Source organism: Saccostrea cucullata, unplaced genomic scaffold (genome assembly GCF_032062105.1).
Source record: "Saccostrea cucullata isolate Sc308-1 unplaced genomic scaffold, CSIRO_AGI_Scuc_v1 ctg14, whole genome shotgun sequence".
NCBI classification, from domain to species: Eukaryota; Metazoa; Mollusca; class Bivalvia; order Ostreida; family Ostreidae; genus Saccostrea; species Saccostrea cuccullata.
The window spans coordinates 420,107-444,702 of NW_026941090.1; the positions used below are offsets into that span (position 1 = coordinate 420,107).

The 24,596-nt window shown below is 35.2% G+C and overlaps 4 protein-coding genes across 4 annotated transcripts; 3 read left to right on the top strand and 1 right to left on the bottom strand.

The window, feature by feature from the left end:
• Positions 1–645: 645 nt before the first annotated feature.
• LOC134257174 (uncharacterized) lies at positions 646–3,885 on the bottom strand. Its single transcript, XM_062739819.1, has 4 exons — positions 3,667–3,885; positions 2,949–3,075; positions 1,615–1,767; positions 646–1,455 (listed from the first exon to the last, which is right to left on the bottom strand). Exons 1-4 carry the CDS (start codon positions 3,802–3,804, stop codon positions 1,199–1,201), a joined length of 675 nt encoding a protein of 224 aa, XP_062595803.1. The 5' UTR covers positions 3,805–3,885; the 3' UTR covers positions 646–1,198.
• Positions 3,886–4,669: 784 nt separating this feature from the next.
• LOC134257130 (serine protease inhibitor Cvsi-1-like) lies at positions 4,670–6,370 on the top strand. The gene is made up of 3 exons (XM_062739777.1): positions 4,670–4,781; positions 5,275–5,388; positions 6,230–6,370. The coding sequence occupies exons 1-3, from the start codon at positions 4,739–4,741 to the stop codon at positions 6,328–6,330; spliced, it is 258 nt and encodes an 85-aa protein (XP_062595761.1). The 5' UTR covers positions 4,670–4,738; the 3' UTR covers positions 6,331–6,370.
• Positions 6,371–8,332: 1,962 nt separating this feature from the next.
• LOC134257160 (pyrroline-5-carboxylate reductase 1, mitochondrial-like) lies at positions 8,333–14,582 on the top strand. Its single transcript, XM_062739804.1, has 6 exons — positions 8,333–8,525; positions 12,061–12,125; positions 12,481–12,660; positions 12,754–12,966; positions 13,173–13,265; positions 13,354–14,582. The coding sequence occupies exons 1-6, from the start codon at positions 8,459–8,461 to the stop codon at positions 13,624–13,626; spliced, it is 891 nt and encodes a 296-aa protein (XP_062595788.1). The 5' UTR covers positions 8,333–8,458; the 3' UTR covers positions 13,627–14,582.
• A 4,936-nt stretch (positions 14,583–19,518) lies between these two features.
• LOC134257106 (pyrroline-5-carboxylate reductase 2-like) lies at positions 19,519–23,825 on the top strand. The gene is made up of 6 exons (XM_062739748.1): positions 19,519–19,703; positions 21,180–21,244; positions 21,563–21,742; positions 22,178–22,390; positions 22,550–22,642; positions 22,834–23,825. Exons 1-6 carry the CDS (start codon positions 19,595–19,597, stop codon positions 23,101–23,103), a joined length of 930 nt encoding a protein of 309 aa, XP_062595732.1. The 5' UTR covers positions 19,519–19,594; the 3' UTR covers positions 23,104–23,825.
• The last annotated feature ends 771 nt before the right edge of the window (positions 23,826–24,596 follow it).

Below are 24,596 nucleotides of genomic sequence, written 5' to 3' on the forward strand. Positions count from 1 at the left end.
CACAAATCGTGAAATTATATTTATCAGATCGTTAACTATAGTTAAGAGTTGTAAACCATAGTTTACAAATCGTGAAATTACTGTATCTATCAGATAATCTATGTTTTGCAATCGCAAATGATTTTTTCCGGTGTTAAGTATAGTTTACGGTTGTCAAACATAGATTATCGCATTAACTATGGTTTACAGATGTAAAATATAGATTAACGTTGTTAACTATAGTTTACAGTCCGTAAACTATAGTTTATAACCGGTAAACCTAGTTTATCGACTGTGAAACTATGTTTAGGTCATTTTTGTGAATTTGGCGTGCCATATATATCATCACTGTTAGAGGACGTGCAATTTTGTAAATACTTCTGAACATTGAGAAGCAACATGAGACCTCCTAAGCAGTTGTACTTTTTTTTAAATTCAAGACTACCACAAGATATTAACCATGGAAAGTACTGGAAGGGTACCAACCTGTCCAAATTACCCATGCACTAAAAAAGCTGTACGAGATTTATTATCGGTGTTCATTGAGAAGATCCTTCCCAGGGTTTTGATTTCCCCCATACTTGTATTCAAACTTTTGCTAGTTACTAGCATTTTGCAAGGAATGACACGGGGCAGCTCTGCTGAACAAATTTAACTCAATAAATATTGTTTGCGTTATATTTTATTAAAAATAAAACATTCATTGAATGATAATATAAAATTTTAATAAAGATGACATGACAATGGCAATATGGTAATGGATGTAAATTATGCATTTTTTTCAATGAATCTGCACATGGAGTTAATGAGATATTTGAAATTACTTACAGTCCGTGTACCTGAAAAAAAGGGAAAACGACAGTCATAAAATCCTATGTGTTTTAATTTAAAGGCGTATTTTTACTCATTGTATTGAAAAAACCTTGTTACTCAAATACATCATTTTCATACTGATTTTCTTGCATAAAAATTTCTTATTAAGTTTAAATTTAAGGATATAAAATTATTCTGATAATCACTCGTTGTTCTTGATGTTTAGAGCAAATATGAATCGGCATCAGCATCGAAATAAATGTTTGTCCTTTGCGCAAGGATTAAATTAAAAAAATATATAAAACAAATAAAACTTTCAACAACATAAACTGAAAAAATATACACATGTATAATGTATAAAAACTTGACGACCCATGTTTTATATGTAGATGCTACTTTTGTGGATTCAGTAAACAGTTGGCTGTGACCGAAGCATGTGCCCATCATACGAAGGGCGTTCGCCATATTTGTCTTCCAGTCTCGCTGTCATGGCGGCGACAAAGCCACACATAGAACCAAACAGGGACAAAAATCCGGATACCGCCACCATGGCGAAGGACCAGGATAAAAAGTTCTTTTCTGGATAATAAATCCATTTTGCTTCCAATTCTGGCTGGTCGGATTTGACACCAAACAAGATTAAACAAACTGCTGAAATGACACCTGCAAAAAAAAATGGAATTCATACTGAATTAATTCTTTGAATTATCTTTTATCAACACACCCCAAGTACATTTTCGAGACCGGTATTAACGAAATCAATATTGACAATTAAATGATAAATTATAAGTTTAACATCATCTAGAGATACATTGTAATCACCTGAAACAAGAATCATGACTGCTATAGATAAGAGTGCGAGAAAATTGGCAGCTCCCGGACACACACCCAGGAAAACTAGCACGCCCATGATCCCTCCCACTAACTGCAGGAGGAGGGAAATCGTCATCATCACCTGGATGGCAACCAACCACGCTGAAACGACAGAGATACTGAATCATTCAAAACGATCCGTGAAAGTAAAAAAAAAAAACTATCTAACATCTAAAATAAAATTGCATCCATGTCATAATTATCAAAAGAAAGGGCTTTTAAAGTCTTTAAATTATTCTACCTTATTTTCGATGTGACCCTAATGAAACTTTCGTTGCCCTTTTTTCGAGTTAAACATTAAAATGTTCTTTACTGTTTCCTGTTTGATATTTTAATATGTGGATTCAGTCACTAACATTTTTTAATACTTATTCTCGATACTTACGTTGATTTATTAGTCACTTTAGAATGACTCATCCCTATAACATAGTCCGACCCTTCTAACATATGTGGAGTGGGTCACTTTCTGATTTGGACATACACATATTATACAGTCAACTGTAAGCTACTCTATACAGTTACTTCAATGTATTCTACCTTTCTCTGATTAACACATACTCATTTCTCAACGTGGATTCCATCTTTCTGATTGGCATAATTTATACTTATATTGGTCTAACTCATCATTACAGGACCTTACAGGGATTTCCATTAATAAACATATGTATATATACATCTGTACAGTTATACATATAACCTAGACTTCTCAGTTAATACTTACATTGGTTTGGTTCTAAAAGTTTTTATTAATGTTTCTTTGACTTTTACTTCACTCTCCTCTATACTTTTAAAATGGTTTGAACCACTCTCACGTTTATATTCTCATCCTTGATACATAGCTATTTGATTAGTTCCTACAGGATCCCCTGGATGCTTCTGTGGATTCTGAGACCTTGACTGGGTCACACTCATATATTTACATGGATTCAGCCACCCTCTGATTGAATGTTTCAAACTCGTACCTTGATCCACTCGAAACTTATGTGGATTCAGCTACTCTGTGATTGGTTCATACTCATACCTTGATCACTCGATACGTACGTAGCCTCAGCCACTCTCTGATTTATTCATACTCATACCTCGATCTCCTTTACACTTACGTGGATATAGCCACTCTCTGATTAGTTCATACTCGTACCTTGATCTCTTATATACTTCCGTGGATTTAGCACTCCCTGATTTATTCATATAATTATACTCATACCTCGATCTCCTCAGTACTTACATGGATTCAGCCACTCCCTGATTGGTTCATACTCATGCCTTGATTTTTTGATACTTACGTGGATTCAGCCACTCCCTGATTGGTTCATATTCGTACGAGAACATCCACCAGCAACCATTGTAGAGCTTCCCATTATAACTTGTCTTGTGAGAAAAATCTTTGAAGCAAGCTTCCCATAAGCCAAGCTATAAAAGTAAGAAAAACTGTTACTCTTGGCAAATGAGAATTACCAATGTCATATTTATTTCAAACAAATTCATGCCAACTACACTAGTTTTATCATCCTTTGAAGTGTTGCAATGCTTGGTAAACGATTTTTCAGGAGTAACGAGGGTTCTCTCATATCAGGGTACATGTACATAGAAGATAGAAAATGTTCTGTGGTTTTACACAAAAGAATACGTTAAAATGATACCACTAGCAGATAATTTATATGATTTATTTTTTTTTCAACCAATACCTATAATACAGGTAAATGTTGTATTTATTAAGATCATTTGTAGTAGACAACGACATTGGCAGTGAAAATTTCAACTATCATGGAAAAAAGAATACGTAACCCCCCCCCCCCCCCCCCCGAAACAGATTACTCCTCGGTTATTGACTATTTTACTGGTGTATCTTTCGAAATAAAGCAATAATTATTATATCAATGTTTTTAAAGTCTTAAAACGGCATAACGACCATAAGCTTATTTCATGATTGAGTCAAATCTAACAAAACATTTATAGTTGTACACCTGAGGCAGACATTTTGACACAGAAAGGAATACCTACGCTTTCAAATCCCGAGGAAGTCCTGTAATTTTTGTCTGATTCCAACCAAAAATGCGTAGAAAATCCAATCACAAAAAATATTAGTCCAACTACATTAAGAATAAGAGAAAACAATAAAAGACATTTCACTCGGTTCATTATTATAGCGAGGTAAATAATTATTAATCTATTTAAGGCATATTTTTACTGGAAGATTCCATTAACTCAGGTGCATGAGGGGTGTGAAGGTATTCAGGTAGAGGAACTCGCGCACAAAATCATTCGATTTACACTTCAAGTTATGGGACAAAGCCCATTTTGCAACAAAAAGTCATGTTTTTATACTTAATATGCCCATGGCAGCAATATAATCTTAATTTATGGATATATCTAGCTCGTATAGTTTGGTGTTAAATTTAACACAATGCAATCACACATATTCGAGGGATTTGAATGGTCAGTGATGCCCCACTATGACTGCTAACGGCAAAGATGAAAGTTTGCGAAATGCAAGTCAAACTCTAAGGTTATAAGCTTAAGGAATGATGTTGTTAACCAAAGAAAGAACAAGTTTCAATGAATATACAGGAAAGATGAAAGCCCAAACACAAACCGTTTACAATAGCTGCTGTATGTATACGGGGGCATCAGTGTTTCAAAAACACATCTTTGTTTGAAAGATTTTCACAGCTCACAATTCGGTTTGGTTTTAAGGATACAGGTAAACTTTCGGTGAAACTAATTTCAGGAAGCATTGAATATTCAGAACTTTATGCACATCACGGGCTTTACTTCTATTTTGACTCGATTACAAACGTTTTTTTTTTTTATAATAATGCATGGAATGTTCCCATGTCCCAAATGTTGTTTCCATTACTCCCTTTTTTCATTTTATCAAGGCATTTTACCACGATGGTTATCATGTCGTAATCCGTCTATGATGATCATTGGCCACTTTGTGGACAGCGCCAACAAGAACACGTTTGATCCCCTTTCTTTCGATTTCGTCACATCCCTCCTCACGTTAATCCCTATAAGTAACTACTCACTACTAAGTCCAATATCAGATCTCCAAAACCGTAGTCAGGGCAGCATGAAGGTTCTAGTTTCCATCACAATTTTCGGTCTTCTCGCAGGTATTGTATTTATATTATCCAAAAAATGTCAGTCCATATGCACTTTCGTGAACAATATAAGAATTGGATCAGTTGTATGGACAGAATAATCAAAATTTCTAACAGGATACATGTTTTTACTAAAACTTTTTAACATCGCTTAAGGTACATCGACTTTATGATAAGAGGAATAACTCTCTATATATGATATCAATAATTTTTATTCTCTTGAAATTGTGAATTTGAAGGACAATTTTTTGTCGAATGTGAAACCGCAAAGTTTGTTGAAATTGTTTGTTATTCAAGAATAATTTATGTTTCTTTTTATAACAAAAAAATAATTGGAAAAAAATGCTTGAGTTAGCAGAGGAATAAAGCTATGAAATAAAATATAAATATAAAACATATAAAACGATTACATTGTACTTTTGTCAAAATAAGAAGATAAAAATATCCTGCATGTCCAATAAAAGTGTGTAAATATGTTTAAAGAAAGATTTCTCCCCCATTTTAGCATTCATTGCTGGCGAGAGATGTCAAGGAGCAGCCGACTGCACTCTGGAGACATGCGCTTCTGGGTCATTTATCGGCTGCACACAGGGAATATGCACGTGCCTTACGGAGAGACGTACGTTATCCAAAATTTGAGCAGAATTTTAACGGGTCCAAAGTACAATGATCGAGAGTTTCTGTGAACTTGTTACTTTTGGCATTCTAAAGATTTTCTTATCTTGGATACAGTTAATCATACTGGCTATATATATATATTTAAACGATCAACATTAAGTTCCAAAGTCCTAAATAGGTCTCAAAAATACCCCGAAAAATGCCTCCACTCTTTTCGCTAAGTTCTTAGAACTTTATTTGATTTTTAAGAAATCAAATCTATTTATCGTCCGACTTTATTGTCTCTATATTTTTAAAAACATAATATTATATTCGCTTCTTCTACTTTACTACTTGAACATTTTCTCAGTCTGTCTAACTACATGAGTGGACTTTCTATTAATTCAAACATCGTTTATTCAGAAGGATTTTATTATCGTGTCATAATTATGTGTTATACAAATGATCCAATGATATGTCCTTTTCAAGGGGAAAATGTTCGCCAAAAGATTGGATTTGTTTGAAATCCATGTTTCTCTAATTGGAGGAATATTAATGGTAGTGGAATGGTTTGGTAGTATACATGTTTCGGAAATAATTTTTTAACCCATAGTGTTGTTATATACTATGGGTTAAAAAATTATTTTCGAAACAAGTTCCCGTGACATGTACCGGTATAATTACTAGTATGTTCCTGAACGCTTTTAAACTGTATGTTTCATACAAAAAAAAAAAAAATACAATGGGTCTTGTCAAAAAGCTTGTTTCATAAAAATACAATAGGTCTTGTCTTTGCTTTCGTTTTTTCTAGGATATGCATGTACTTTTTTCCCGCATTAATAAATTTTGTTTTTAATTTTAAGGTTGTCGTGGACTTCGGGACTGCTATGGACTTCCGGCCTGCCCGGACCAGGACGCTTCCTGGCACTGCTTTGACAACGTCTGCAAGTGCATTGACATCTAACGTGATCGTACTTATTTGTATTGGCATAAATAAACAAATGAACAACATGACCAAAGGCATTTTTAAATTTCAAGTAATAAAATATGAAATATATAACAAATTTTTTCAACTGGATAAAAGAATTTAAACACGCCTGCATTCTGTATAGTAAGCTGAAAGGGGTTAATTGTAGATAAAATTTTACATCAGGTCATCTTTAAAATACGTCTGTTTGTCCTTTCCAGTTCCGACTCAGGGTAAAAAATTTAGTCGGTAGGTAGCTAGGTGGGATTTTTTTTTTCACTAAAAGGTCAAGATGTGTTTACAGATTACTGATGACCCCGTATGGCAACATAGCGAAGGTTAAATTTTTCTCAAATGCAAATCATATACCAAAGTAAGGCCTTCTCACAAGAAATACAGTGGTGAAATATGAAAGCCCTAGCACCAACTCTTCAAAAGTTATGGCCAAGGTTAAAGTTTTTTAAAGATAGGTCAAACTCTAGGGTCAAGGTCGAAGTTGTTGGTTTCTAAAGAAAGGTCTTGTAACAACAATTACATATGTTAAAGTATGAAAGCACTAACCATTGAAAAGTTATGGCCAAGGTTAAATATTTTAAAAAGTAGGTCAAACTCCAGGGTGAAGGTCAAAGGGTCAAAGTTGTTGGCATTCAATGAAAGGTCTTATGATATCACACGGATCACATATATGAAGTATGAAAGCCCTATCCCTTACCTTTCAAAAGTTATGGCCAAGGTGAAAGTTTTTTTAAGTACATTAATCTCCAAGGTCAAGGTCAAACGTATCCAATGGAAGGTCTTTTCTCAAAGAAACTGAAAGAATACATATGCGTTGTATGAAAGTCCTAGCACCAACCGTTAAAGACTTATGGTCAAAGTAAAAGTTAGGAATGTTTTTGTGTAAGAGTGTGTCAAACTCCAAGGTCAATAGGTCAAATTTTGCGGTACCCAAAGTAAGGTCTTGTCACAAGGAAAACACTTGTGAAATATGAAAGCCATAGCCGCACCAGTCAAAAGTTATAGGCAAGATTAAAGTTTTTGCGGACAAACAGATAGACAGACAGACGGACGGATAATGCAAAAACTATACACCCCGAATTTTCGATTACGGGGGCATAAAAATATTGGCATTCGTATCGACGGAATGAGAAAATAAAGGAATAATAAAAAGGAAAAAAACCGATTCCTGGTGGTTAAAAAAGTTTTGAATCAGGATATTTTTAGCCAATCGGTCGGGAGAGGGCAAACAATTTTTTTGTAGATGACCAAGTACATTTTCTGATCAAATAAATATAAATAAGACATGTCGAAGTTTATACTTAAATAAAAAACTATGCACTATCGGGAGAAGGGGCGGGGAGTCGATCTGGAACATTTAAAGCAAAAAATTCAAATACACGTACATGTAATTTAATATGGAGAATGTTAATTGAAATGCCGGTCGCCGTCTCCCCCTATTTTTGTTTGCAGTTTATGGTTAATTACTATATATGCTAAGGGATTAAATGTTTTGTTCCTTGTATAAATTATTGTGCCCCCCCCCCCCCGGCACGACCAGATTAGTTTATTTTTTGTGTTGTGTCTGTGCATTTTTCCTTTCTTTTATTTAAATTATAAATTAAATTTAAAAAAATCTATCAGTGATCACTAATAATATGCATGCATTGCTTCTTTGATAAAAGTTAATTTAGCATACCTGTATTTACCGAATTAAATTGCCTTGCCTATTGTATATAAACGTTACAATACACAATTATAAAGAACAGTGTCGAGGGAAAAATTCTGTTTAACTATTAAAAGAAATTTCTTAATGCAAACGCAGAGTTGATATAGTGCGGATCTAAAAAAAAAAAAGTAGGGAATATTTTAGAAATACGCAAAAACGTAATTTTCCCCGCTCTGTAAAAAAAAAGTGTGTATGCGCACGCAACATTGGAAAGTTTCCGCGACCTAACGGTTACTATAGTGAAGCAACGCGTGCACTCATGGCCCGCGTGATCATAATGTATTGATTTTTATGCTAACACGTGCCTTACAGCTGTTCAGTTGTTGACATGTCTTGAACAATTCTACATGGCTCAGCTCAATGTCCAGTGGATAAAGGGAAGAAAATTAAATACAAACTAAAATGTCGGTTGGATTTATTGGGGCTGGGCGAATGGCCCAGGCCTTGAGTCGGGGCTTTATATCCAAAGGTAAGTTAACGTATTCTCAGTCTAAGTCTTTTATCCCCCCCCCCCGTCTTCATCTTTGTCAATGTCAATGAGAAGTACTGAAAAAATGTGGTACCACGGTAATTTTTAATTGATTGATATGAATATACTTACCTTTTGAAAAAGTCCAACAATTTCCAAAATTTATTTTTAAGGGCCCGGAGTGGCAACCTATTAATTTAATGAATTGACTGTCAAATTTGTTCATTTAAAAATTATACTAATCCATACGAATTTCTGAATCTGTTAAGTACTACGCTTATTCAAACAACAGAATGCTAATATATATTAACTGTGTTTGTTAATAAATCACATTGTGGTAAAAATGCCATTATTTATCAGTGTAGACAAAACTATTTTAAATTATTGTATCCATTATTTGCACCTTCCTAAACTTAATAAATAATCTGACAATCTTTGTAAAATTAGATACATAAAAATTAAATGGCAGACCTTTGATATTTTCTTTGAAAATCTCCAGTACAGACTGGATCTAATTACCAGCTTAAATTAGTTCGAAGTAGAAGTTTTTTCCCACAAAAGATTGAAAATAATTATAAATAAAAAAATTTCATGATGTACAGCATCATATAAATATATGCCGTAATGCGAGCATTGATGTATAACTAGTAAGCAATCACATAATTATATTCTAATGCTTGTCAGACGCAGTATTATGCCTATAGTCGATTCCAGGCAATGTGCATTCATGCGATATATAGTGTATAGTGTTTATAGTATTTTTCCTGGTAAAATACAAACAGTTAAAAAAGTAATCTACGTGTTGCTGAAGTGCTTCATAAAATTATCATCTTTAAATAGAATATTTTCAACATCACATATAATTCAGCCAGCCAGAGAAGGGGGGGGGGGGGTGGGTGGGGGGATGGGGCAACTTGATTAATAATTTTGATCCTTCAGATCTACTGAACATACAGGCCTATACGTATACGACTGATACGTATGTGGTGGATAATATACCAAAAACTGTGTATTTTGTATGGTAGTATTTTATTATGTGCAGAAATAGGGCCTACATGTACCTAAAAATTACCTGGAGAAAAGAAAAAAAAACTCTCTGCCTTGAGGTAGAGTATTCAGTTTAGCGATATGTTAATTTATTAGACAATTTAACACACTGTTGATTTTGAATAACCGCTTTCTCTAAACTTTGACCTTCCCAATGGAAAGCTCTCATGAGAGGAAATGAGTTTGAGGAAGTACTGAGAACGAATATTATTACGGAAGACAAGGCGTGGATCTAAAGATTGCCTGGTGATGTTGATCATACGTTAGTAATAAGTAGGTCAAAGACCTACATTACTTTCAAAATGAGTTCAAACTTTTGCAGATAAGCCACGGAAAAGTCGGGCTCATTGGCTGTTTCTCAAATAATCATCTTATAAAGAGATGTTATGATTTAAAGGTGCGGATCCAGGAACTGAAGTTAGCGAGGCGCCAAAAGTAGGCAAGTGGTCTGGGGCCGCCTTGAGGATAAACTTGGGTCCATTTCAACAAAGATTGCCCATAACCCAAGGGTGTGAAGCCCCCGGAAGCTCCTGGATTCTAGAGATTTTGTAGGGTTAAAATGAGGCCTGCCGAGTAGACATTTTACATTTTATATATTTTTTTCCATTAAAAAAAAAAACAAACAGAATTACAGATTTTTTTTTATGTTTAATGTCAAAGAGTTAACAGTCTGACGCTTGAGCTATCGTAACTTATTACTCATTATCTCACAGGTGGGTTTTAGATTGTCGACTCGTTCATTTTTTTTATTACTGATTTACGCTATATCTTTGATAATTAAAACATGTATAAGGAGATGGGGGGGGGGGGGTGTTGGTGTTAATCCGCCATTGATTTTGCTGCTAAAAAAAAATCAATGTTCAACATCGATGGCTTTGAAAAGTATTGATTGACTTAATTTACTGTTTCTACATATGACTTATATCTTGAGTAATAATATGTTAAACCTATAGTTAAGATAAAATGCAAGAAATAGTATTAGTTATCCAGGTTCAATGAGTTTGAGGAAATACTGAAAACGAATATTATCCATACACCCTGAGGCCGAAGGCCGAAGGGTGTATAAATACAACCCGGGGTAAATGTTGATACATTGATTGAACCTGGATAACGAATTTATTTTCTATGTATCCATAGAAATGCTTTGTAAACATAAAATTTAATACAATCTACTGTGTCTCAACCTATCGATAAGATTTACTACGTACTATGCATCGTGACGTCATGCCATTTGCTTTGTATTATAGAAAAACTTGCATTGTGACGTCACGTTTTATTTACACCCGGCTCAAGTCGGGTGTACGGAAATTTACAACCGACTTTGTAACCAATCAAAGCTCGTGTTACAAGCTACATAGGAAATAATATTAGTTATCCAGGTTCAATCAAGGGTGTACGAGTAGACATTTTACATTTTTTTATTTTTTTTCCATAAAAAACACCCTGAGGCCGCAGGCCGAAGGGTGTATGAATAAAATGTCAAATTAACAGTCACCCTTGATTGAACCTGGATAACGAATTTATTTCCTTTGTACCCATAAAAATGCTTTGTAAACATCAGAGTGTGTCTCAATCTATCGATTAGATAACTACGTACTACAATGCATCGTGACGTCATGTTATTTGGCTTTTATCATAGAGAATGTATGCATTGTGACGTCACGTTTTATTTACACCCGGCTCAAGTCGGGTGCACGGATATTTACACCCGACTTTGTAACCAATCAAAGCTCGTGTTACAAGCTAGATAGGAAATAAAGAGTATTACTGTATAAGGGGAAAAAATGATATTAAAACCTCTAAAATGAGGAATATGCTCAATTTATGCCGCTGAAGGTTGAATAAAAAGCATTTTACGGGAATACACACTTTACTTTTTCCATATTTGAATATTTTACTAGAAAGAGACTGTAATCTAACAAGAAAACTTTATAATGAGCACTGAGTGTTTTTTTCTATAGAATTTTCCCCCGACTTGTGTAGCAATATATACTTACCACCTGCATAAGGCGGTTTGACGTCTCCCAATATTGATTCGAAAGAGTAATATGCGAAAAGTTTTTAAAAATAGACAAGCTATTGACAAACAAGATAATGAATCAAGGATATCAACAGTCCGTAATACGCAAAGATTGTTATAATTGAGTCACATATGCAAAACCCTATCATTTGAAATATTGATCGGGAATAAATATGGTTTGGTATCGTCGTGTAAAATCTCTACAACAAATCCCTTCGTGCCTTTATGGCATTTGCTCACGTGACCAACCCGTATTCACATCCCGAAAAATGTTAAGACATCGTACTTAATATCTTATTTGTTAGGGACTTAACTTCTTTGTTGTTCTTATGTCTGTTGTTTTATGTCAGAACGTGATAAAATTCTTTCTTTGGTTCTTAAGGTTTCCATCAAAATTAGAAATATAATTCGCATCACTAACCTTCTTCACAGGAGCTTTCTTACACATTTATTTTCTTTTATATCTAGGTGTTGTGAAGCCCCAAAAGATGATAGCCAGTGACATGTCGGAATCGGTCCTGCAAGACATGAAGGTAATCCTGTCCGCTCCGGTGGTATATCTTTAGATGAATTAGGTCTACAGTATACATTTACATGCTTAAATTGTTTAATTATGATCTATATTCTTGTCTATTGATTAATAACATGACCTTCTCACAGTCCTTGTAAGTAAAGGTAGCCAAACTCTCCTAGAAAAACAGTAAATCCAGATTGTTGTTTTTTTTTTATCAGGGTACATGTATAGGTTGGGATGGATAAGATGGGACGCTTTGATATATGCATCTTCTTTCCTATGGCAGTAATGTAGCTTGACTACTGTCAAATGCAATTGTTATGGATCCTTGGTGCTTTGGGAAAACATTTCATGCTATTTTATATTTTAATCAGAAACTGGGTATAAGGACCACTAACTGTAACATTGAGGTTGTGGAGAGGAGCTACCTGGTAGTACTGGCTGTCAAACCGCATACAGTGTCTGATGTACTGAATGAAATCTCGGACTTCTTCACGGACGAGAAGATCTTTGTCTCCATAGCAGCCGGGGTACCTCTTGAGATCCTTGAGGCGGTGAGAAGCATTGAAGTTTTTGTTCAGACTGAAGTTGATAATTTCTTTTTTATTTTCAAACATCTCATTAAAATCCTTTCTAACTATTTTCAGAATTTACCAAGGGAAACACGTGTATTACGTGCTATGCCGAACACTGCCAGTTTGGTGCATGCAGGAGCTACAGTTGTTGCACCAGGAAAGTCAGTACGCAAAGGCGACGCCCCATTAGTACAAAAACTGTTCCAGACTGTGGGTCTGTGCTTCGTAGGAACGGAGGATAAACTGGACGCGGTGACCGGACTCAGCGGAAGTGGACCAGCCTATGTAAGTCTAATAACTTTAAGACTTTTTCCCGTCAGGGACTTATCTTTGTGAAATGAATGGAGGCTTATAAATCTTTAAAAACTGACATATACAGCATTTCGGTACATTATATCAGTTAATTTTCACGATTTATCCAAATATTTTCTTTTCACTATTTTATTTTTCATTTCCATTGTTTCATATTTTATGATATGATTTTTTTAAAGGCCTTTGCTACCATTGAATCTCTGGCAGATGGGGGAGTTAAAATGGGACTTCCTAGAGACATGTCTACAAAACTTGCCGCACAGACCTTATTTGTGAGTCTTCTGCCAAACAGTTAAAATCGTCGATCACTTAAATAATAAAAATTTCTCGAAAAGTCACATCAAGACTCTCTGCTTTCAGGGTGCTGCAAAGATGGTTCTTGAATCTGATAAACACCCCGGCCAGCTGAAAGACGAAGTTTGTTCACCAGGGGGAACCACGATCGCAGCCATACACGAGCTGGAGCGCAAAGGATTCCGAGGGACCATCATGGACGCTGTGGAAGCATCAGCTCTGAAGGCCAAAGAAATGGGTGAACAAGAACTCCAGAAACACGAGGAGTCTCTCGAAATGGAAGCGCAAGTGGAGGAAAAAGAGGTGGAGAAAATCAAAGCGCAAGCCTCCCCCAAATAAGATTGGAGCTCATCATCTCACAGGCTATTTTATAGGAGAGATGGCGCCATAGTTACTTAATATTTCTGAATCCCAAGCCATCAAGTCCCTGTGTTTGTACGCATATACGTGTCGCAGACACATTAACATACGTTTTTGCTGTTAGTTTCCGTTGTGCAAAGGACCAACTTATTCCTCTGCAAAAGAAATCAAATGTTGTATTTACAATTATTTTACAAAAAGCATTGCCAGTATTTGACCATGTACATAATATGTACATATGGAATATGTATGACAGATACTAGTACTTTTGCAATTAAAGTTATCTATAGTTTATTAAGTAATTATAGTTTATACATGTATCTTACCGGTGGTTTATACATTTTCAGTCAAATAGCACTGCTAAACTACGCTATTTCTTCGTGCAGCATTATCAAAACAATTTGAAATTGCCATGATCTCATTTGTTATGAAGTTCAACTCTTATTTCTTATTAAAAATATGTACCTGTATACATACAAAAGCAATAGAAGTAATGTGGTCAAATACCATTTTTTTTTTGTATCTAAACTTGCACTTTTTACTGACAATTCTGTAATATATTTACATTTTGTGTTAGTGTTATGCTATTGAATTATTTTTATGTTTTTTGTTATATTCACGAATTAAAACTTTATTTTTAAGTCTAGCTTGTTTTCAGATCATCACACTTCGAGATAGTCTTTTAGCCAATAGCAAATCTTTGGACATTGATGATATCCGTAAACAACGGATTATGTATTTTAAAAAAGAACTTTACCTTATGTTTGTGCATTTTTAAGTGAAAAAAATATTGGTTTTGAAAGCTGAGCTGAACATTTTGACTGAAAATTTCACTTCTTACCTAGTCGTACGTCTATAACAATTGGTCTCGAGATGTATGTGCCATTGATGATATAAAGTAAATATATAAAAATGAATTAAAAATAATTATGAAATGGTGTTGTCGAGAATTTCATTAAAACATCTTTCGAAGGAAGTTATATAAAACATATCTCAGGCCCTTCACATATTTCATCCTGTATTGGCCTGAGACACCCAAAAACAGGCAGAGGTCCTTTCCAATTGTTTGTATCAGCGAAGTTGCCTTTTCTGGGCAGCCTCACTATGAGACCAACCTTACAACCCACTGGTCATGTTCCTGTCTGCCAAATTGTTTGCAGGGTATCGGTCAGAGGTCTTGATGTTAATACTTCCTCAGCCTTTCAACATTTCAGCTTGTACCAGATCGATGCCTGGCGCTTTCCCATTCTTAAGAAGTAAGATACTCTGTTTTACTTCCTCTATTATTGGTAAGTATCGAGACCTTCACTTATTAGCTCTACTGGTCAGAGACCAGAAGAGCTTATGTGATAGTAATGCGTCCGTCGTCCGTCCGTCTGTCTGTCTGTCTGTCCGTCTGTAAACAATTTTTCAAAATGCTACTCCTCCTACAGTTTTGATCTGAATTCAATATAACATGGCACACAAGTAGACTACACTAAGATACATAATTCTCTGTATAGGTTTTTGATTTCAATGGACGGTGTTGCCGTTGTTACTTAAAATAGAATTTTTTGTGAAAATCATTCAAAATGCTACTTCTCCTACAGTTTTGGTCAGATTTTAATATAACTTGGCACACAAGTAGACTACACTAAGATACATAATTCTGTGTATCGGTTTTTGATTTCGATGACCGGTGTTGCCTTTGTTACTAAAAATAGAAAAAATGTGAAAATCATTCAAAATGCTACTCCTCCTACAGTTTAAATCTGATTTCAATATAACTTGGCACACAAGTAGACTACACAAAGATACATAATTCTATGTAGCGGTTTTTGATTTCGATAACGGTGTTGCCATTGTTACTAAAAATAGAATTTTAAAAAAATATTTTCAAAATGCTACTCCGCCTACAGTTTTGGTCTGATTTTATTATAACTTCGCACACAAGTAGACTACACTAAGATACATAATTCTGAATATTGGTTTTTGATTTCAAAGAACGGTGTTGCCGTTGTTACTAAAATAGAAATTTCTGTGAAAAACATTCTCCTACAGTTTTGGTCTGATTTCAATATAACTTGGCACACAAGTAGACTACACTAAGATACAATGAACGGTGTTGCTGTTGTTACTTAAAAAAGAAATTTCTTTGAAATACAATTAAAATGTTACTCCTCCTACAGTTTTGGTCTGATTTCAATATAACTTGGCACACAAGTAGACTACACTAAGATACATAATTCTGTGTATCAGTATTTGTCATTATTCTATTTATTGCTTTTGTAAAGTGTTATATCCCAACTGCTACTTTTCTCTTTCTTTATAATAAGTACAAACCAGTAGAGCTTCCGTCTCGACAGAGACTTCTGGTTTCCGATTGTCCTGTTGATGGATATTTCTGGTTTTATGCTCCTTCGATGTGATTTTTCCAACAGGTAAGTTCTTCTATACTGGAGGCCAGTTCTCCATTTTGTTTTCGTACTTGTGTATATCTGCTTTACAACCCCCCACTCAGCGTTTTTGTGATGTGATACACAGCTTGTGCATCTTGTGCTAGCTTGTCAATATAATCTCTCTTGTCCCTTCATACAATTTTCTTAACGTCTTTACTGAGTACCTTTCTTTTAGCTGGTCTTTTAGTCCGACTGACTTAGCTTTTAGTATTTTCTTCTTTGCTGTTTTCGTCTTATTTCGACCAATTTCCAGGTCTTGGACAATATCCATTTTTCTTTGTTTTTCCTTTTTCAACTCTAGTGTTTTCTTTCCTGTCTTAAGAAGTATTGGTGTTGAATTGTTCAATGCATACCGCCGGAGTACATGTGTACTTCTTTATTTTTTAGGATAGAAAATCGGTTTACACCTCTAGCTGATTTCGTGACTGTCGAGTCTTTGTGTTTGCTCACATCCACCGGAGGTGACCGTTCTTCCACTCTCTTTATCTTTCTCAATTTCAATTTCAGCTTAACTAGAACAAGGGTGTGATCTCTTCCTAAATCGGCCCCTCTTAATATGCTCTTACCTCTCCACCTTTTGTTCATAGATACATGATCAATTTGGTTCTTTGTGCGACCATCTGGTGAAATCCATGTTAATTTATGAATGCTCTTGTGTTGGAAGATGGTGCCTCCTACAATTAAGTTATTTTTTTTTATATAAATCTACTAGTCTTCTGCCATTGTTGTTTATCACATCACAGCCATATTTTCCAAGTTTGGATTCATTGTTAAATTGTTGCCGAATTTTGCATTGAAATCACCCAGTATGAGGAGTACATCATGAGCTGGGCCCATTTTACAAAAGAACTTACGATTAAGACCAAAAGGCAAAAACTTTAGTTGATTTTAAAATTCTGGAGAATTAATGATAAAATTTGATATTTGATAATATAAAAATACCATATACCACAATCCTTTTAAAAAGATTGAACCATTTAAATATAATTAATTTTAATTAAAAAGTTAAACGCAGATTTAAACTTTGGTTCTTTTGTAAAACAGGCAGCATCATGGTTTTTCTTGCACGGCTCTCTGCAGTTCCTCCATAGAGAGAATCCCTTTTTCTATGTCTTCTGTAGTTGAGAAGCAGACTACATGTACAATAATCAGTTTAGCATATATTTGAATGGAATTTAATCTTGCAGAAAGAAGTCTGTCGCTGAATGGTTTTCAACCTAACGTGCACTTCCCTAGTTTCCTACTGAATGCATGCATTAAGCCTACACTGCTGTTATGCTGTTCATCGTTTCTTCTCGAGTGAAGTACTAATATATTTGATGAACAGTGGCAAATTTACTAGCCTAATTTTTTGTCCATCTAGTTTAGATTTACCTAGTCTTTGGATGTTATACCTGTCCATTTCCTTTAGGACTTTGGTAAATTTTTCTGTCTGGTAGAGGGTGCTGATATTCCAGCAACCAACTCTACATACTTCTTTAGGGTTAAGGATGTTCACTCTCTGGGTGTCATTTTCTTGCTTGGTTTGACTGCCATCTTTCATGTGTTAATTTAAGTTAACTCATATAGCAGTTTAGTATCATCTCAAACAGTGTGAATCATTCCACAGAGAGGTACACATAAATACGTGCGAGACACCCATGGTGGATGTAAATATTGACCAAAAAGCGTCTGTTTGATGCACTGGCCTGCCAAATTCCCGGATCTGAATCCCATTGAACATAAGGGACTTTGAAAAGGAATGTCAAAGCCCCCTCCCCGGCCCTTTCCATAAAATCTCAACGGTTTAGAAAGATCCATGCAGTATGTGTTGTAGCAGTTAGGTAAACATTCCTATTCAGGGTTACATCGAATCCATGAGAAAAGGATTCTTGCAGTAATTAGAGCTAGTGGAGGTCTTATTCTAAAGCGATTATTTTATGTAAATTTTCATTTTGAGGGTACACCATGTCCTTGACACTTTGCTAAAAAGTAAAGGATATGGAGATAACGAACAGTATTCAATATCAAAGTCCATAAAACAATACAAATCAGGAGCAGACTCAAATCTCCAAAACATCGGAGGTGGGATCAGTTTCCATGGAGGAGTGAGCATCCACTGCTGACCGGTCACACCTGCCGTGTGCTCCTTGTCATGATCGGGGAATAACGGAAAAATCCGTCGTCAATTCAGGTATAAATAATGGACTAACAGTTGGTATGAAAAACGTCCGTCAGCATTTGACTCGATGATAACTTGTATTTGCTGACCAGGCCATTGTATCGACCAAAGAACTTACGAAATGATGACTTTAAACGAGACTGCTGAGTGATTGTCCCTAGAACGTCGCCCCACAGGTGTCGGCACTCCAAAAGAGATGAGGACATCTCATTCTCTGGAGGGGGACAATGTGGAAGTGTTAGTTATAGGCATCCTACTAGCTTGGGCTAGTTGGTTAACCCAAGCTATAGTTCAATTGGCAGAGAATTGAACTGGCAAGCCACAGGTCCCGGATTCAATTCCCAATAGAAACAAATAATTGTCTCTGTTACATTTGGCGCCCATGTTGGAACCTGGATGTTCTCTTGCGGGTGTGATTGATTGTCACTAGAACTTCGCCCCACAGGTGTCGGAAACTCCGAAAGAGATGATGACATCTCATTCTCTGGAGGGGGCAATGTGGAAGTGCTAATGAGGTATACGGCATACCACTAACTTGGGCTAGTTGGTTAATTAGCCCTAGCTATAGTTCAATTGGTAGAGCACTGGACTGGCAAGCCAGAGACCTCGGGTTTTATCCCCAGAAGAGGCAAATAAATACCTCTGTTAAAGTTGCAGACTGTGACAGAAAACAATTAACCGAATAGTTCATTTTAAACCGCACTCAGTCTGCAGCTAGTGCCAGCTATAGTACATGCTGAGGTACATTTGATTAGTGATTGAATTGTAGTTGATTCTTTTCCTATAATTTGTTGTTATTATAACACGGTTTGGGTATTTTGCAAATCCAGATTTTATAGTTGACTTGTCGCTGTAGGAAGTTAATATCATTTCATATATTATAAACATAATTAATTCTTAGGAAGAAATTTAACCTGAGCAAACTCAAATTTTATAATCACATAGAAAAAGTGTTACAACATAATTTAAAAAACAAAACTGTTAAAATTAACCGTTCTAACAAAAATCGTTTATTTCTATGTATATAATATAAACATTTATGGGATGTTTTTAGATAAATAATTAAATACATATGTATATACTACATATACATCATCATGAAAGATGTCCCTGATTAAATTTTTTTTTAATTTTAAAAATATATTAATATAGGCGTTTGTATAGTCGTAATATGGAGAGAAAATGGTTTAACAAAACATTGCATCATCCAAACTGGAATCTAGGCGTGTACTCGATTGAAACTCCGCCCCCTTTTTAATCTACTTTCATTTTAGACCAACTTCCGGAGAGGTCGTTACAGTTGATTGCACGTTGCATCCTAAAACGTGTGTACATATAAAATCTTATTATGGCTCGGACAGAAGATCAGAGATTCACTGTCAGTGAGAGCATGACCATAGGATTTATAGGGGCTGGCCGAATGGCTCAGGCCATGAGTCGTGGCTTTATATCAAAAGGTAGGAAATATAATATTTGTCATCAACTGATTTTAGCAAGTCAGTGGCAAAGAGAAAAGGGAAATCACTCTAAATGTTATGTTTTCAGTGACTGAGTGAGATTGCATCACCACAAGATGCCGGTTGCATCGGATTAATTATGATTATACTAAAAAAAATGATCTTGTGATAAAGAGAGATATTTGTAAACGCATGAGCTAAGTTTAACTGAAAATGAAATTGTCAATGGAATTTGATATTTATCTGTTTATAATTGAAACTTTTTTGAAAAAAAGATTGAAGAGCAGTGGCGGATTTAAGGGGGGGCGCACCCGGCGCGCGCCCCCCCTAAAATTGTCAAAGTTAGCGTAAATCAAATATGTTTTGGTAGACCTCATTTTCACCCTTCAAAATCTCTAGAATCCAACTGTGGGCCCCCACCAGGGCTTTGCCCTGGACCCACTGGGGGCCTCAGGCGGCCCCCAGACCCCTTGCCTAAGTAACTCCAAATCCTGGATCCGCGCCTGAAGAGTAATCATTGGAGATTTTTTCATATAATCTTAACTGTCCGTTCTCACGACAGTTTCCTGAGGGCCTCATATTGCAGTAAACTAATCCTACATTACACAAGATTTCTTGACTCTAAATCATATTCCTTAATACTATACTCTAAGCATGCTGGCACTTTATAAAAGTATAAGATCTATATGATGTATATGAATACACATTAAATATGTCTTGATGTTTGGAAGGTATAAATACAATTCTTTGTTGATTATATTAAGATTGGAATATACAATAGAATTTATGTTTTCATCCATTTTTTAAAAATAGTTGGGTATTGATTGACAATGCCAAGGTCATTAGGGGATCATGTATCTACTTCATGATGCAGCTTTTTCTTACATCATGATCAGCTGTCTGTATTGGTTACTTGTAAGACATTCTGAAAACAGTAATTTGAATTTGATTGCATCATCTTATCTACCAGCCAAAAAGACAAAAACAAAACAAAACGACAGCTGAATAATGCCTGACAAATACTGATCTAAATGACCTTCTAAAGAGAGAGAGAGATTATTATTCTCCAACTTTTGTACCTCAGCTGTTTTATTGTCCAAAGATACTTATCCGGTAATTGTTGAGTGTTATACAGTGTATGTTCATTGACAATTAAAAAGGTTAAGGAATTTGAGTTAAGGAAGAAGAAATAAAAAACCAAAATGGTAACTATATGTAACAGTGTAAACAGGAACAAATATGTTATGAACATACACTGTAGTACACATCTTTGTCATATAAATATTGTGGAAAATGCTAGCTCTGTACTTTATATAGGTGTATATTTTGTACATGTATCTCTCTTGTCAAAATACTTCACTTCTCAATTCTTCTAAAACTTTTGATGTAACAATGGGTATTAATTAGCTTTTACATAATAATTATGTACATTGTTTGCTGACGTTGAATAACATTTATTTTTCTTATTTAATAAAGGTATCCTAAAACCCCACAAAATAATGGCCAGTGATGCAGTTCCCCAAATGCTAGATTGTATCAGGGTAAGTTACAGGTTCTTCTAAGCTATATTTTTAACTATGCTTGGAATTGCAGCCTTAATGCAGAGTTTCTCTATTGTAGTTTACATACAAGAAAAGTTAGAAAACCCCAGTCAGCTCCCTTTAATGCTTGAGTGTATACAACACAGATCGCAGGAGTCCGATTTAGATTTTAATTTTGCATGACTAATCTGCATCATGGAGATTGTCATACCTCAGCCTTAATTTACAAACAGTTGTTGACTTGGCTGGTAAAATGTTAACCAAAAGTCATTTAATGAAAGATTTGGAGATGTTTCTATTTCTAGGTTTATGTTGTAGGAACAAGGAGTAAGAACCTCGAGAAGTAACCTGGAGATAGTAGAAAACAGTGACCTGGTCATCATAGCGGTCAAACCTCACATTGTGTCCACCGTACTACAGGAAGTGTCCTGTAAAGTCACGCGAGAAAAACTCTTCCTCTCCATAGCAGCAGGGGTCACACTAGATACATTAGAAAGGGTGAGTGATTCCAAAGATTTTCAAGGTCTACAAGTAGTGATTGGTGTTTTAAAAGGCATTTCATTCCTTGCTCTTTGAAAGCACACATGGCCTGTTTTATTTATGACTGAATTGTTCCAAGTTTGTGAAAGTGTGCAATTTTCAAATTACATTTGTAAAAGTAAGTTTCAGCTGGAGGGCACAAAGACCAGGCATACCAATGCAAATTCAACAAACAAAATTAACTTTTCAAACATACTCCAGCACATATATATATAACAGCAATTTTTTATCAGGCTACTTTCCAAATATAATTGTTCTACACCAAGTTCTTCTAACTTAAATAAAAGTACATACATCTTTCTCCACTCCATAGCATAGACAACATTTAAAAAATCTTTGTTGTATCAAGTTATTTACATGACTGTATGCTATAATTGTTTATGTGATTTCCAGAACCTTCCATCTCAGACCAGGGTGGTAAGAGCCATGCCTAACACTCCTGCCCTGGTCCAGAGTGGGGCCACAGTTATCGCCCCGGGGTCCTCTGTCCTCCCGGGGGACAAGGAACTTATTCAGGGACTGTTCAGAACCATTGGAATCTGTGAGGCTGGATCTGAGAGTCAGCTGGATGCAGTCACAGGGCTTAGTGGTAGTGGGCCCGCCTATGTAAGTCCTGTAATTCAGCCACTGCTTATCATCTTGATGTAGAAAATCTGTCATGCAAATCTTAAAAGCTCTAGCCTAGCTATATTATTATTTAAAAAGGCAGATTGATAGAGATGTATTTCTCTATTGCTTTTAATGTTGTACCTTCACTACTTGTAGGGATTTTTAGCAATCGAATCTCTAGCTGATGGTGGAGTCAAAATGGGACTTCCACGAGACCTAGCACAAAAATTGGCAGCTCAAACATTACTGGTGAGTTCTAGTAAAGTTAGCAGGATACTATAATGTTGCATGTATAGAATATAAATGAAGTTCTCCTTTTCAGTTCACTGAGTATTAAGATTTAAGGAAAGAAAGACAGATTCTTTAATATAGGAAGGTCAGCATTAGCAAAATATTCTTCATTTATATCATTATAACCTGTAAACTGTTTTATTCTCCAGGGTGCAGCTAAAATGGTATTGGAATCAGGGAAGCATCCAGGACAACTGAAAGACGAGGTCTGTTCACCAAGGGGGACCACTATAGCTGCGATACACAGACTGGAGGAAATGGGTTTCCGCTCAGCGTTAATTAGTGCCGTGGAAACCGCCACAAACAAAGCTAAAGAAATGGGGGCTCTAGAAAGCCAGAAACAGCAAGAGACTGTGTTATTAAGAGAATCATCAACTGAACAAACGAGCAATGTTCAACAGGCTAGATCATCTCAGTAATATAGTGTGTGTGATCTCAATGTATAGTTCTTACCAGACTGCTTCATGCCTTGACACAAGTCTGGGAGAATACTGTTTATATGTAGGCAAGATAACTAAGAAGCTAGTGTGATAATGGTCCAGCAAAGGAATTAATTTGAACATGTCACCATGGGAAAAATTATTGATAACACAAAGATTGATAGGTGATGTCTATATGCCATATTGCATAATAGTACATTATTATTGAATGCTTGATTAATGCACCTGCAGAAAAAGGAAATATGATGACTCTTTTTTACTTTGGGTATTTTTATGAATTAAAAAGTAAATTGAGATTTGTTCAAGAATGATGTTTATATACACTGTATAATAAAATATTGCCATGATTAGTGACAATTTGAAACACCTCTAGGTTACTTCGTTTGTTTTTCATGCTTGCCAATTATAGATTCCTGGACCTTCCAAGGTACAAATATAAAATCCTTGGAAAGATGTCTTCAATTTGTTATTAACTGATCATCATTTCCATCAAGTGTTCATCAACTGACAATTTTTAAAAGAGAACAAAATATTGTAATGTATGGTTGTGACTTTTTTCCAGATTAATTTTGCTTTCAAAACATCTAATAAGTTGCCATATGTATATGTACAATGTACCTGCTTTTAGTACTTAATTTATGATGTGGAAACATCTTTGTACAAATGAAATACGATTAAAGTAAGTTTTCTTATTGCATTATTATATGATTAAAGTACATTGATTGATTCATTAATTTTATTTCTTATTCTTGCATTATTATATGCATTTATTCTGTTACAGTTACATGGTACCTGTTTTAGTTTTACATAGATGAAGTCCAGAGAATTTTGGTAATCAAAAAGTTCGCAAACTAATTGAATAACTTCCATACAAGAAACAATATTTGGTTTTAATGTTGATTAATTACACCTGAGTAAACAGGTGTGATAACATTTAAACATTTTCAGCTTCTGCTCTGCAACTACTGAACCAATTTCAACCAAATTTGGTACAAAGCATCTATGAATGAAGGGGAACAAAAAATTTTATTAAATCGGTAATTATTTAGATCATGAGATGTGTATCATATATAGCCTCTACCCAAATTGTGAATTTTTCCTCTCTATATGTCTTTAAAAATTCTTCAATGTACAGGATCATACCACTGTATGGTCAAAAGTACATGTGGGTATCAAATAGATTAAATAAAAGCATGATTGCCTCTACCAAAATTGTGAAATTCATGGCCCTGGGGTCAGGGGTTCTTGTGTTGGGGGGGGGGCTCTATTGATTATATAGTGAAAATACATGTACTCTTTGAAAGTCTTCTTCTCTGCTCCTAGGTATTAAATAAACTAACTAAGTGCATAGTTATAATCTGCCTCTACTAAAACTTTTAAAAGCTGATGGGGTTGAAAATCTTCTTCTCTGCTCCTAGGTATTAAATTAACTTCTGTAAGTACATTTATAGAGTGCCTCTTCAAAAGAAGAT

Coding starts and splice junctions, on each gene's coding strand:
- LOC134257174 (XM_062739819.1), bottom strand. CDS start 3,804: ATGAACCGAGTGAAATGTCTTTTATTGTTTTCTCTTATTCTTAATGTA. Junction 3,076..3,666: donor CTTCCTCGGGATTTGAAAGC/GTAGGTATTCCT, acceptor TTACTTTTATAG/CTTGGCTTATGGGAAGCTTG. Junction 1,456..1,614: donor AGTCATGATTCTTGTTTCAG/GTGATTACAATG, acceptor TTTTTTTTGCAG/GTGTCATTTCAGCAGTTTGT.
- LOC134257130 (XM_062739777.1), top strand. CDS start 4,739: ATGAAGGTTCTAGTTTCCATCACAATTTTCGGTCTTCTCGCAG. Junction 4,782..5,274: donor AATTTTCGGTCTTCTCGCAG/GTATTGTATTTA, acceptor CCCCCATTTTAG/CATTCATTGCTGGCGAGAGA. Junction 5,389..6,229: donor CACGTGCCTTACGGAGAGAC/GTACGTTATCCA, acceptor TTTAATTTTAAG/GTTGTCGTGGACTTCGGGAC.
- LOC134257160 (XM_062739804.1), top strand. CDS start 8,459: ATGTCGGTTGGATTTATTGGGGCTGGGCGAATGGCCCAGGCCTTGAGT. Junction 8,526..12,060: donor TCGGGGCTTTATATCCAAAG/GTAAGTTAACGT, acceptor TTTTATATCTAG/GTGTTGTGAAGCCCCAAAAG. Junction 12,661..12,753: donor CTCTTGAGATCCTTGAGGCG/GTGAGAAGCATT, acceptor AACTATTTTCAG/AATTTACCAAGGGAAACACG.
- LOC134257106 (XM_062739748.1), top strand. CDS start 19,595: ATGGCTCGGACAGAAGATCAGAGATTCACTGTCAGTGAGAGCATGACC. Junction 21,245..21,562: donor AAATGCTAGATTGTATCAGG/GTAAGTTACAGG, acceptor TTTATGTTGTAG/GAACAAGGAGTAAGAACCTC. Junction 22,391..22,549: donor GTGGTAGTGGGCCCGCCTAT/GTAAGTCCTGTA, acceptor CACTACTTGTAG/GGATTTTTAGCAATCGAATC.